General features: G+C 40.5%; 1 protein-coding gene across 1 annotated transcript in view; it reads left to right on the forward strand.

Moving 5' to 3' along the window:
* Window positions 1–4,021: 4,021 nt before the first annotated feature.
* RAB3IP (RAB3A interacting protein) overlaps window positions 4,022–14,138 on the forward strand; it is a 34,679-nt gene continuing 24,562 nt past the window's right edge. The window contains exons 1-3 of the mRNA XM_082488859.1: window positions 4,022–4,050; window positions 12,414–12,689; window positions 12,898–13,159. Coding sequence (XP_082344985.1) covers window positions 12,439–12,689; window positions 12,898–13,159 — 513 coding nt within the window. The 5' untranslated portion in view covers window positions 4,022–4,050; window positions 12,414–12,438. The remainder of the gene's footprint in view (window positions 4,051–12,413; window positions 12,690–12,897; window positions 13,160–14,138) is intronic.

A 14,138-nucleotide genomic window follows, 5' to 3' on the forward strand; every position in this document is an offset into this window, starting at 1 on the left:
TTCAATATATTTAAAAAATATAAAACAAGCAAGTAGGAAGTAGCACAGGCAAGTAGAAAATAAGATTTCAAAGTTTATCTGCTTTATTTATCTGTGAAATTGTTGAGACATCCTCCCCCACCACACACTCAAACATCTTCTATTAAAAGAACAACCATCTCATTCTTTTATTCCTCCCAACCTGTTGGAGGAAAAATTTTATTAGCTGGCATTTGTGTTTGTGCGTATAGATGAGGAACTTCAATTAAAGTCAGATCAAAGAAAAACACTGCACTTGGCTTCTTTAAAGTCCTGCAGCCATTCTTGTCTTCAACAGAGAAGCCTGCCATGGCCTGGGGCTACCTTCTGTAAAACACCTTTGTCTCTTGTGCTTTTCCCTCCCTGAAATAGATTTCTTAGGTCCAGTGGATTGTACTCTTAGTGAAGGAAACAGCTACATTTGAAGATAGTGTCTCAGACGGATGGTTCAAATGCAATAGAAGATCTGGACAAACAAAAGATGCAGTTCAGGGGGACTCTATGCTGTGTGGGAACTGTTTGCAATGATGTTTACCGCATTTTGCACCGGTATGACTGGAGAGAAGCTATGCAAGCAAGACTGTCAGTTCTTAGCATACAGATTGCTGCGGCCCAGTCTGTGCCAAGATACCTAACCAGCTTTCTACCTAGCTGGAGAACGGGAATTTCTGACTTGGGGCATTTAACCACACTGAGGAGTTCAAAAAGAACAGATGAACTGATTTAACAAGCCAAGTGAATAGATTTGATGGGAGCAGCAAATACTAGCGTTCATTAGCAACAACACAGTTTCAGCAAAGTCCATTCTCCAGATTTTGTACATTGTGCAGTTTTGTTGAATTGTCCTGTCAGATTACATCTATTTAATCAGAGATAGCACCCATGGCATATGTAATTCCACCAAAGCTTCAAACTGTCCATCACTTTCCACTGGCAACAGCGACTTTGCTTATTTAGAACAATAGCAACACATGGTTTTGTTTCTAAAAGGACTTCCAGTTTTCCTGATTGCCAGGGACCTAAGGGCACTAAAAGGCCTTAATTGCCCTGATCAGCCTCGTCTGGGACACCTACTCAGCCACCTTCTTCCTATAGTGGGAAGGGACTCTGGGGCTCCATTTAAGCTCAGGCCCAGGCCACCAAGATTTGCCTGTGCTGTGTCTTGGGTGAGCTTGTCTTGGTTGCTCCCTCCTTGGATGAGCTGCAGACCTACCTTATAGGTTTAAGTTTGCATATAAGTCTCTAGTTCCGTCTCTTGCTCTTCCTGACAAGACTTCCTGGATCCATCCCAGACTTGATTTGACATCTCACCTTGTGTGATGGTCACTAGGTGTATGACAAAGCCTGTTGCTATCATCAACCTAACCTTGCTCTTGGCTGTGCCCTCATTGGTGGTGTTAACCTTAGCTCCCAGGTCATGATGCCTGGAGGAGTAGCCAGAGGAGTAGCCCTCCTCTGATGTCCAGCTCAGGAAGGAACCAAGGGTTAAAGTACTCTTTAAAATATTTTTTTTCCAAGAAAAATGCTTACTTCTCTTATTAATGTCCCTGGATTAAATCCAAATTGTTTCAACTTTTAATTTTAACCATGTAAGTTATATTTTCTGTGGTTTGTTGCTGCCTGACTTTTAAAGTCTTACATAGAGCAAAATACAGGAGTACTTTAACAAAATAAATCTGTTGGTGATTAATTTTAGCACAATCAAATGTCTTTGGAACTGTATTGCTTTTATTTCTTGAAATGCAAGATGTCTAATCTGGTTAAAACAGCAGATTGTCATGCCAAGTACAGTCATTGTACAGGATTAAGAACTATAGGATTACAGATCCTAATTATAGACTCTTGTCAGTTTACTAGGTCTTAATACATTGTTTTCAACTTCTGATTCCACTTGTCATGTCTCTTGCAATCATGTTTTTAATGAACTTTTGGATGTATCTTCTAATTTGGCAAACCTGTATTCTGATAGCACTGCCTGGGTTCTATTGCATGTCAATATTAGCAAATTAACTCATTTTAAAGGTCAGAGCTCTTCAAACTGAACATCTCTGTTCTATGAGGCTTTTCACCACAAACTTCAAATTATACTGCTATTTGAATGTTCCACTTCTTGTACTGCTTGGTTTCTTGGCTTTCAGACTGCTTCCACAAAAGCTGTGGATGATGATTTTCTGTAGACATTTTTGCTGCCTGAGCCCCTTCATAGTCAGTGTAAATTTATATTCTGAAAAGGCATTTAGAATATATTACTATTTATAGGTAATACATTTACTTTACGATGAATGGCATTGATACATTTGTCCTTTGACATCCTCTTTGTCATATTTGTTTGTCCTCAATGAACTTTTTGCTTGGTGGATGCTACGGTGAATGAGGCAGAGAGAACATTACTTGTCTGTGGCTATGTCCTGCAGGACTGGTCAAACAGGATTATTTCACGTTCAGCTGAAAGCTGTCAAGATAATTAACGTTTAATTATTGACTGGAATGTGGCCTAGATTCCTTAACTGATGAATGGGACAAGATCTTGTTTACATTAGGTTTTTTGCTAAAGTTCCTCACCATTGCAGCACATGGTTCAGTTCAGCTGCACTAACAATGATGAAAGTACATTATCCAGCCAATACTGCTGTCATCTGAAGCATGTTTTTTTGGCAATCTAATCAGATCGGTGGTAAAATGGAGTCTTTTTTATAGTAGCTTTCCAACATTTTGCCTACTGCTTTTAAAGACAATGACTTAAAAGGCAAAAAGTGAAGGCTGCATGTAAACCTCCAAAAAGCTGGAAAATTGCCTGAACTACCCTGGATATGTCAGGGTGGCAGTAGTGATGGCTTAATGACGTAGGCAAGCCAAGATGAGAGGCAGTAGTAGTATCTCTTTATCGGACAAACTAGCAGAGCTGGAAAAACACATCTTTTTAGCAGGCGAGCTGTATTTTAGCTCTATATGTGGCCTTATTTCACAAATCTTGTGCACATAAATTACAGTTCAGTCTTTAATTATGACATACATCTGGCAGGCTCGGCACCTGATTTGGGGCAGTGCATGCCCTGTGCATGAAAATCACTGGATAATGATCTGGCATAAGTCTCATTTTCTTATTTTCAATTGTGTAATCCTGTGCCTTTGTTACTGTACACCATTTAATATAGAATTATTAACTTCCTCGTGTTTTTCACGGTGGCAAAACATTCAGACTTTGATAGCCCTGTCCTCGCGTGCCCTTGAACAGAAGCAATGCCTTAACCCTCTCTTGCAGGTGACGAGCAGAGGCACAGCAATGTCGGATGACCTTTCCTGAAGCCGTGACTGTTCATGGCCTCCCCTTCTCACCAAACGTGGCGCCGCTTGTACCCTGTGTGGTGTCAGCCGTAAGTCTCCGGTACCTTCCCAGTCAGGCCCTATGGAAGCGATACAACAGCACGTCATGGTGGGAGCGTTTGCCATGGGCCGCCCTGGTACCGTTTGTGGCGGAGGGATGGAGGCTGCTCCTGACCGGGCAACACGTCCACCTTCCTTCAGCTTCGGGCCTCCTCTTTCCAGGCCTTTTGGCCCCTGGAACCCGACTGCCTGTTGACATTGTGGCTGACCACCAGCAGCGCGAAGGAAAAGCCATCCTGAGACCCTCCCTCAGAAGTATTTTGGGCCACTGGCGGGTGCTTCGAGGGCGACGGCGCCGCCCAGGCACCACCGCTGACAGAAGGCCACTTCGGCCTTACTCCTGCCGTGGGCCCGGCCCTCCGGAGGGGCACAGCCCCTGCCCCGGCCCCCGGAGGCCTGCGGTGCGCGGCGGGGCCACTTCGCCGCCCCTCACCTTCCCCGGGACCGCGGTCGGGTTTCCCCCACCCCAGCTAGGGGGCGGCGGGGGTCGCGCGCACCTGCCCCCTGCCCTCCCCATGCGGGCGGTGCGTCCGTGGGGGCGCATGCGCGGCGGCTGCCCAGCGCCCCGCCTCCTCCCCCCCCGCCCCCGGCAGGTTGGCTGAGGGGACGCGGTGCGGCGGCGGCCGCCGCTCTCGCTGGGCTCGGCAGGTACGTGGCGGTGGGGCTGCGCGGCCCCGGCACCGCTCGCGGCGCGGGAGGGAGGAGAGGGGGATGGCCGACCGCTTAGCGCCGCCGCACCTACTCGGCGCCGCACTCCCGGGAGTCTGTGCCTGGGCGGGCGGAGCCGGCGCCGCCTGGAAGGGCTGCCCGTTGCCGGGGCGCGGTGGCCGGGCGCGGGTGGGCTTCCCCGCTCTGGCGCCGTTTGTAGCGGAGGGATGGAGGCCGCCCCTGACCCACCGTCCCGGCCGCCCGTGCCGCGCCGTGCCGCTGTGGCCGTCTGCGGCGGGAAGGCGCCGCTGGCCCGGGCGCCCCCGGCTCTGTCGGGGTTTGCGTGGGCGCGGGGTAGGGGGAGCAGCCGGCGGCAGGGACGCGCTTGGCCCCGAACCCAGCAGCGCCCGAAGGCAGAATTGGGTAAAAGTAGTTCTCGGGGATCACTCCGGAAAGCGTCGGGTGCACCTGCCCCGGGAGAGGGCGGACAAAGAGCCGCCGGCGGCCCGGGAGCCGCCGTCCTCCCCTCAGGGCTGTCTGCGCGGCGGCGGCCCTTCCCGGGCGTCGTAGGGCCGGTGGGGAAGGGCGTCCGGGCAGGAATGACTACAACGAGCAGGAGGGAGGGATTGCTAGAGGTGGCTAAACAGGTGTTGAAATGTTCTCCTCCGCTCACAAAGCTGCCGGCCGGTGGGGCGGTAGGTGTAGGGGAGGGCAGGACAGGGCCGGGCCGGACCGCCGGGTGGGTCCAGAGGCTTCGCCCCCCTCCGCCTGGGCCCGGGGCGGCGGTGCCGAGGGGTGCCCCAGGCGGAGAGCGGAGGGGAGTTCTGCTTTGTGGGACCGTGGAGCCGCGCTCGCCTGTAGCGTTTCTGGTTGCTTTAAGGTCTTTGAGCAATATTGAGGTTAATACTTGGTCGGCGGTAAGTAGTCTTGTAAGCTCTAGTAGTTAAGTAGCAGGGATTTCAGTTAACCTTAATTTCGTAATGCAGTTACATCAGACGGTGAGGTGCAGAAAGGAAATTCTGGTTACGCGTCGATTGCAAGTGGTGAACTCTGCAGAAATTTGTGCTGCCTAAGTGCTGATGCTCCGCGAGTTCCCCGAGAGTAGCAGGGCTCTGGAAGCAGGAGAACACCGAGCGGCCAAATCGTTAATGATACCCTCAATACTCCTCTTGCTGACAAAAAGCCACAGGGTTTTCATTGGTTTGAGAAGTTACCTGTTTTGTTTGCGGATAGCATACTAAGCTTTATGTTGCTTGGTTTGTTCGCTGTGTTCATTTGCAAGCATGCTCTTAGGAAGTTTCAAAAACAGTGATAGCTAAAATAATTAATCTTCCACAGACTTGCCGTAACTCTGAAATTATCAGCTTCTCTCTTGAAGCAGATGTAAGGTTATTCAGTCTAGAAGTGTGTATTGGCAGCCATCTGTTCAGATATTTGTATTTGTCGGTAAAATGTAGGGCAAAACCTCAGGTCTTGTTGCTTTAATATTTTTTATTGTTTTTTTAATTGTTGTTTTTATTATAGATCTGTTTAATGAGTTCTGGGGAGGGTTAAAGTCAGGCCTTCTGTGTTTGTGTCTTGGCAGTCATTCTTTTGTTGCGCTTGGTTAATGTTACCTGGTGAGCAGAGAAGGATAAATAATTTACAATTCTCATTATGCTTTTAATAAATAACAAATGGGAGTGCACCTCACAGCTTGACTGAAATATCCATCTTGTTACACTATATTTAAATGGGGATTTTTTTTCTGTAGGAAAACAGTCACAATAAGCCTTTTGATTATAGACTGCAGCTATCTTCATAGTTTTTATTGACTTGATTTAAAATTCATGTAAAATGCACAATGAGCTGGTCTCTCACTGTTCCACTTACCTTTATGGATTTTCCCAGAAAAGAAATGGATTTTTATTTTTAAAACCCTTTTTAATATGCCATTTAAAATCTTGTCTCACTGTAACTTGACTAATACTTGTATTAGACGCTTTAATTATGTTTAATAATATGCTAACCATTTTTTTCAGAATTGAGAAAATGTTTCTTTAAATGCATTTGCAGATATATTTAGAAAGCTTTACATACCATGAAAACTGTGGCCAGTCTTACTGGTTTGTGAATTGAATATTTTCAGTGTTAACTGAAAATGGGAGGGTCTTTAGGTCCAAGTCCTGCTACAGTCACTGTGATCAGGCTTAAACCTGAGATGGGATTGTGAAGTTATTTCCAAGATAAGGCAGAACAGTGCTCTGTCTTGAAAAGAACAGCGTTTTCAAAGAGAATCATATTTGCGGTTAAATTAACTTGGTTTAGAGAATCTTTGTGAACTAAACATCAGTCTTCGAATGTTTGTTTACAATAAAGCTTTGCAGTATTCTATCTTGCAAAGCACTGATTTTTCTCTTTAGTAAGAGGTGTACTACCTACCAGATTCTACACCATGTTTGTTTATAGGTTTTACAAGCACTCCATAAATATGGGGTGTTGAGTCTTGTGTGCTTCTTGTTTCTGTAAGGGAGACGCACTTACTGTCTGCACCTGTATATTTCTAGTTGAAGATATCCCTATAATAAAGTTTCCGAAAGAGATGTTTCTTTTAATCATCAGTTCAGCAAAACAAAAATTCTTTTTAACTTTATAAAAACTTGCTATCAAATAGACTACATGTTTCTTTTAAAACAACGTGAAGCAGTGTTTTGGATGTCTAACATGAGAGTGAAGAATAGAAAAAGACTCACATCATAGCATTACATGACAACACTAGTGGGAATGCAATAGAAAAATATTCTCATGTTGAACCAAGCGTGGTTTTTCTAGCTCTTAAATTCTATAGACTTGCCTAACTTTTACCTTCTATTTACCATCTTACCTAATTTACTGTCAGTTGGGAAATATGTAGTGCAAGGTCACTCGCAAATGAAAGTAAAATATGTAAAGACTGGAGAAGTTCAGTGCTTTCTTTTCTCTCATATCTCACTGCCTCAAAAAAAAAAAAGTTGCATATTTGGGCTCCTGAAATAGAAATTTCTACCATAATGGTGAAGGTGGGAATTGGTTTTTGCAAACTTTAAGGGAATTCCTATGCCAAATCTTGAATTGTGTTTGTGGAATGAACTGGCATTGATAAGTGTTTAAACTTGCTTGAATTTTGCAGCTAACCTTAAATGTCAAACAGTTTAGGAAAAAAAATATCCACCAAACTTCTTTGTCCTGTGCCGACATCTGATGAATATCTCATACTGGGGAGATGTAATTGAATTGGTTTTGAACTTTAAATTAATGTCCATATATGCCCTACCACAATTTAACTTTTTAAACTGCTTGCATCTGATAGGTGTAGGTATGGACTAGCAGTATTTAGTTGAACTATTTCTTTAAAAGGTGTTTATTAGTTCACTACTCTGCTTCCCTACTGAGTTCTTTAGAGCTTAAAACTTATTACATTGCAGACTGTATAATTCCAAATACTTCAGAACTTTTTTTTTTAAACCCATTGAGAAGGATGCGCGCCCGGTGATGAGCTACTGCCAGTCCTTTCGAGGAGGAACTACTACAGAAAATCCGCTTTCCTATCCCCTCCCATATTAACTGAAGCAGATGTTGGAGTATAATAAATGAAGTCCTTGAGACTTTATTGTATTTTGGAAGGCCTGCTGTCTGAATATTAAACAACTATAGCTAACAGGCACCTTTTTTTTGGTAAATGCTAACTAGCATTTACTTTTCATCAAAATGTTTAGAAACAGTAACTTCCTTTCCTTTATGTGAGATTTTTTTTTTTTTTAACTTGACTAGGTATCCATTCTGTTGTGATGGTGCTTTTAACTAATAGAGCTAAAAATTAGATTTCTTGATGCGTGAAATGTTTGGTGCTGGCATTGCTTTTAAATGGACTATAACAATTGGAAGATTGTTCAAAGTTGTCATCTTCAACCTGTCTTGTAAGTAAAAACAATCTGTTGAAGACAAACTCCAGAGTTTGTAGAAGGCAGTTTTCAACAATACTTTCTTTTTTTTTTAAGAAGACAAACCACAGTAAGTTACTGCTTTTCAGGGAGCTTTTTATTATTTTGTTATTGACTGCTTTGGTTTAGACAACTTGCTGAACTCCTTTTAGAGTAATAACAGGAAAATTAGATTAAGAGTTTTGATTTGACTGCTGCTGAAAATGTTCACAGTTCTTGATTCCCATTAGAAGCTATAGAAATGTGTTAAACTGACTGTAGTTAAACTGATTTCTTGGTAGTACGTTTCTGTTTAATATTTGCTAAAATAAGATTTGAGTATTATTTTGTCATGAAGTTATGTGGGTAGTCAGCAATGCAAGTGTGGCAGTGGAGAGGTAATAAAAAGCTGCAACATTTTGATAGTTTCCACTAAATTTGCATTATTTCCAGATGAAAGTATAAGGAAATGAATTTCATCCTGATTTATTACAGTACTGGAATTTTGTACGTCATCCAAATTGCATACTATCAACTAAGACAAAAATAATCATGTGTCTGGTAGGCACTAATGCTACTGCAAGCTTTCACCATATATTAATGTAGTAGAAAAAAAGTATTAAGAAAATTCATTATTTTGTTTAATAAATGTGCTGCCCTGAAATGTCATAATATCAGCTTTTGTTCACAGTAGCAGAATTACTACTAAAGAGTGCTGTGTCAACACTGTGTTCTTTTATACACTGTCAGCTTGGCTCCTAGTAAAGCTCTCTGCTTACCATGTGCTTCACGTTCCTTCACAGCAAGGCTGTTCATTGCTGCCTTAGTCAATAATGTAAACCCCCCAAAGCCTTAACCAAACCTGTAATCTTTAATGACACTGAAATTTAATGTGTTTTTTTTTTTTTTTCCTCCTTTTGTTTACCATTACTTTGAAGAGTTCTTTCCCCAAAGAGAGCTTTTATTTTTAGGACTGCCTAGCTTTTTGCACGTATGTTTGGTTTGATTAATGCATAACGTATGTTCAGCTGACACCTTGGTAACAACGTAATGGTGTTTGTGAGTCTTGAAATTGAGATATTTAATATGGGCTTCTTTGTCTTGTATGGGTGGTGTACCCAGCTTCTGCCTGCTCACTGCGAAGTGAGAGGTAGTGTTAGGAAAGAAAAAAGTTGTGAATGGGAAGTGTTTTACACAGATGGTATGCTTGTGAGTGCCCATTTGACAGGCTATGGGAAAAGTTTAGCTGAGGGACTTTTATTTTCAGCTCTTCCAGGAATAACTTGTATAACTTTTTTACTTACTGCATCAGAAAAAGCTTTTTTGTTTGATAACTGAGAAGACACGCATGGATTTACGTACTCATAAATCTCTCTTGTCTGTTTAGGCTGAGATTGATATTTAATGTGTAAGCAGAGTAATAGTCTTGTAAATAAAATTCCGTAATATTTTTTTTTTTTTACTATTAAAAACACTGCAGGATATAAGCAGGTTAGGTGGAAAAGCTGTGGGAAAGGAGTTCAGTGGAACATTTCTCATAGGAGTAGGAGCATGTAGGTAGGATAGATTTTTTTTTTTTTCATTTTTTTTTCCAAGCATACAAATTTGCTTATTGTAGATTGATGTGATGATCCAGAGGGGGAGCTAGAAATGCATTTGAACATTTGGAAGATAATAAGCAGGTGTCTAATAATTTTTCTCGGTGGGAGCCTGCGTGACTTTCTGCACTTCATAATGTAGCTGAATTTGTGTAAATTATCATAAAGGTATAGAATGGTGGTTCTTTGAGCCTCTTGCTTACTTGATTTACTTAAAGTAGTTGCTCCAACCAGATTTGTACAGAAATAGTAAAATACATTAAAAACTGACAAATACATTTTTCTTGAGCCTGTTTGTGTTGGAAATGGCTAAAGAGTCTCTTTTCAAAATCTGTTTGGGGAAAAAAAAAAAAAAACTTTCATAGAAAATTTCAGCCCAATAGGCTACGCAACTGAAAAACAACCAGTGGTACTGGTGATGCGAAATACTATGGTACCACTATTGAACATCAAGTCAGACTGTTAGTTTTCAATGGAACTATGAATGTGTCATTCAAACTTGAAATGGAAACTAGTCAAGAGAAGGGAAGATGTGGCAGAAGAGTTATTCCTGTTTTGCTCTGAGCTGTGTTCTCAATCTTTGCTTCTGTTGGGTGGTTTTTGGCGCAATTTCTTAGATGTGGCAGGCATAGAAAAGGCAAGGCATCTAGGCAGCCTTCCTACATCCCTGTTCAGAAGCCTGCATCTTTTGTTAATTATAAAGACTGGAATTCAAAGAATTGGGAATGTGAGGAGACATCTTGGCGGTGTTGCCGATATAGTAATATTGGTATGGCTTACTTGGTGTTTGAAAAAGAGGAGAGTGGTGGGAACAGTGAAAGTGAATGAGTTTGTGTAGATGTGGGCCTGACTTTGAGACTGGCAAGATGGGTATTTTTCAAGTGGGCGGATAAAGTTTAACGGACTGTTTCTGCAATTTTATTTTTTCAAGATGGCAACATTTTAGCTCATTAAATGTAAAACCATGATGTGTAATAGTTGCACGTAGAGGTCAAAACACTTTTGAAATCTAACCTTGAAGAAATGTCCTGTAGCTCTGGCAGTCCTTCCATTTTAATTTGTTGACTCAACAGGCTTTATTGTCATGTAGAGCATGTAATTAGAATGCTTATAATAGTTAAGAAAAACTGTAGGGAAAACATACAAGAATATTTTTCAAACTTATTTAAATTCCAAAGTAAGTTGTTCTTCTCTGTGTTAGGGTAGAAAAGCTCCAAAGCACAAAACTGTGGCAGTGTTTCTCTGTGTAAATCATGTTTGTGCAACTGCTGTTGATAGTTCCAAATAAAACAAATTTCTGTGTAAAACAAACAAAAAAACCAAACAAAACCAAACAAACCCCCAAACATCCCTTTTAATTCGTGTAAGGTCCTTTTTGTCCCTTAAGTCTAGGCAATTTCTTAGAGGTCATTGATTTGTTTGTTTTTGGTTTTTTTTTTTTTTTTTTTTTTAGTGGGAGCAACTAACAGTAACAGCGAAAAATTAATAACACATTCTTGCTGTCTGAACAAATGAATTTCTTCCACATTTACCTGATAATGTGGTGAAGCAACTTGTTTAACACGGATATATACACACTCGGTACAATACTTGAGATGCAAAACAGTTTTGAACAGTGTTCTTTTGAGTTTAAGATGACCAAAAAGTATTGATGTAACTACAACATTACTGCATATGCTGATGTGGGGACTTTATTCTTGGTATTTTCTGTGTTTTATGAAGTAGCCGATGAACTGGATGTGCCTCTAAGTAGATGGCATCCTCTTTTCATGGTTATGAGTGTCGTCTTTGTAGATCTTATCTCCACCGTGTATTTTCTGTTGTAAGATCCAAGCAGTTTTCTCTGTAAAATGCAATGTATTACTTCATTTATATGCAACAGTTCTTTTCTCTTGCATGTTAAGTACCTTTGTGAAGCCTTGTTTTTCTTTCTTTATTTATATAACATGGAAAATGTTTTTTGCAGTGAATAATCACTGCTAAGTAATTCCTTCACAAATTTCTCTGTACTACTTCCAATTTTGAATCATGCAAAGATTTTTGTGATCTTTGCTGATAAACTGCTGGAAAATAGGAGCTTTTTATTAGGCTTGTAAAATTCATGCATTGTACTTGTTTTCTGTTGGTCTTAAGAAAAACATGGAATTAAAAAAAATAGAATTTAAAAATACTTTCACTTAAATTGCCAATTCATAATACACTTTTGCCTGTAATATATTTCTGGTATGATACTCACATACGTCATCATCGCTTAATCATGTTATGTATTAAATACATGTCATCATAATTCATGAGTCGTATTGGCTAGTTCTATCATTTCAGTGAGCTGTATAATTTAACCAAAACTGCTATGGACTATAACTTATTTTAATTATTCATTGATCTATGTCTGTAGATTATTTGCTTCATTGAGATTAAAAGTGGAAGCTTTAAGTTTAAGTTGGTGTGTTTTTTTTTTTTTTTTTCCTTCTGTGGTTCCCAGGTCTCCCCCCTCTTTCATGAATGTAATATATTTGTGTTCTGATAAAAAACAGCTCTAGGCTCTATTGAAGATGGCTTTCTTATGATATAGAGTATGTTCTTGATTTCATCACCCCATTTACATGTGGAGTCTGCTATTAGGTGTTCTGGACTTAACAGTCCAATGGGTGGAAAAAACATTTTTGGTGGTTGAAGTTAATACTTTTGCAAGATTATACCACAGTTTCCATTATATCATGAAGTATTCTGAATATATTTGTCTTGGGTGGTTTTTTAATTTAAATAGTTGTCAGATATAATTAAATATTTCCTGTTTGCATTCTGATAATGTGATTATTTAATTCAGGGTTTCATATGATGAGGCTTTTATTATGGCCAGTGACCCCTTGGAAGGCTTTCATGAAGTGAACCTCGCTTCACCTACAACACCAGATCTTCTTGGAGTAAATGAGCCAGGGACTCAGGAACAGACTACCTCACCCAGTGTTATCTACCGACCACATCCTTCTGTTGTGTCCTCCACACCAATCCAACCCAATGCATTAAATGTTTCTGACCTTCCCACACAACCTGTTTATTCATCTCCCAGGCAACTGAACTGTGGAGAAGTGTCATGTGTCAGGTAAGTTCTGTGTGTCTTTCTTTTTAAATTGCTGATGTTTGTTGTACATAAACTGCTTGCTTTACTAAAGATATAACTTGAATATTACTTCAAATGTTGTCATATTAAATTTTGTCCATAATGGTACATTCAACACCACTACTGCCATTTCTAAAGTATTTATTCTCAATTTATTATATAAATAAAAAATATATCGCTCTCTTTACAGCATCAATGTTACCGACGCAGTACTTTGTTCTACCTCTGGACCCCAGGGTGGGTCATTCAATCACAATAATTCCAGAAAGGAGAGCAATAACGCAGAGAAAGAGTTTTTGCAGGGTGCTACAGTAGCAGATGTTGCTGAAGGAAATGAAGATATTTTTGGGTTGAGTACAGACAGTTTATCTCACTTACGGAGCCCATCTGTACTGGAAGTAAGAGAAAAGGGCTATGAAAGATTGAAAGAAGAACTTGCAAAAGCTCAGAGGGTAAGGCTCGTTGTCTTGTCTCCTGCTTTTTCTCTCTTCAGAGTGGTTCTAATATTGCAGAATGATAGATGGGCCAGAAGGTGCACTCTGAGTCTACTAATTTCTTACGGAATTATTAGAATGTAATTATTTTATGTAAAGTTATGCTGAATGCATGCAGTGCTAATGTCTTAGAATTATTCCTTGGTAGTGTTTTTTTCCTAGTGTTGCTACAACTTCACTATGGAAAGCTTTTGCTCCAATACCTGCTTAAACATACTTTTTCTTTGAAATGTAAACTATTTCTTCATTCTGACATTTGAGAATAAGAGTAATTTTCTGTCATTCCATTGTTACTGTATAAGTATTTATAGATGCTAATTATATACCTCTCAAGTCTTCTTTCTCCTAGAGTATAAAAGTGTAGCGTGTGTCATGGAATATAGAAGTGCTATAGAACAGGGTTACTTGTGATGTTTAATAGGGGAATGCCTGCATAGGAAAGAAGCAGTAAAGGTGTCAACTGATGTTCTTCAGAGTACTGTTACACCACACTTCAAATTGAATATTGGATACTTTTGAAGACACTGTGGCTCAATTCATTAATATTTGTAAAGCGCTTTGTCTTGTTTGGATGAATGGTGCTATATAAATGCAAAGCCATTATTTATCATTTTAACATTCCTCTGTGCTTAAACTTTCAAGTAGATTTTGTGCTATTTGTGTCTGTGCCCTTTCCTCTACATGATTCCATTCCTGTTTAGATTTAAACTCATCTTGTGTTTGAACTTATTTTCCTCTGTTTGTTACCTTACCTTGTTGAATGTAGTCATCATTTCTGTCTCGTTAATGTGAATCTGAAATATGGGTTCTGACATCACTTCTTTTGTTGATTGTTTTATTGCTGAGTAGTTGCTTCCTTTGCTAATGTGTTCACTTGCTAAGCATTTGACCACCAAAAGGAAACATTAACCTGAGCTAAGTTTGAGGACCTTGCATG

Source organism: Vanellus vanellus (assembly GCF_965231255.1).
Source record: "Vanellus vanellus genome assembly, chromosome: 1".
NCBI lineage: Eukaryota > Metazoa > Chordata > Aves > Charadriiformes > Charadriidae > Vanellus > Vanellus vanellus.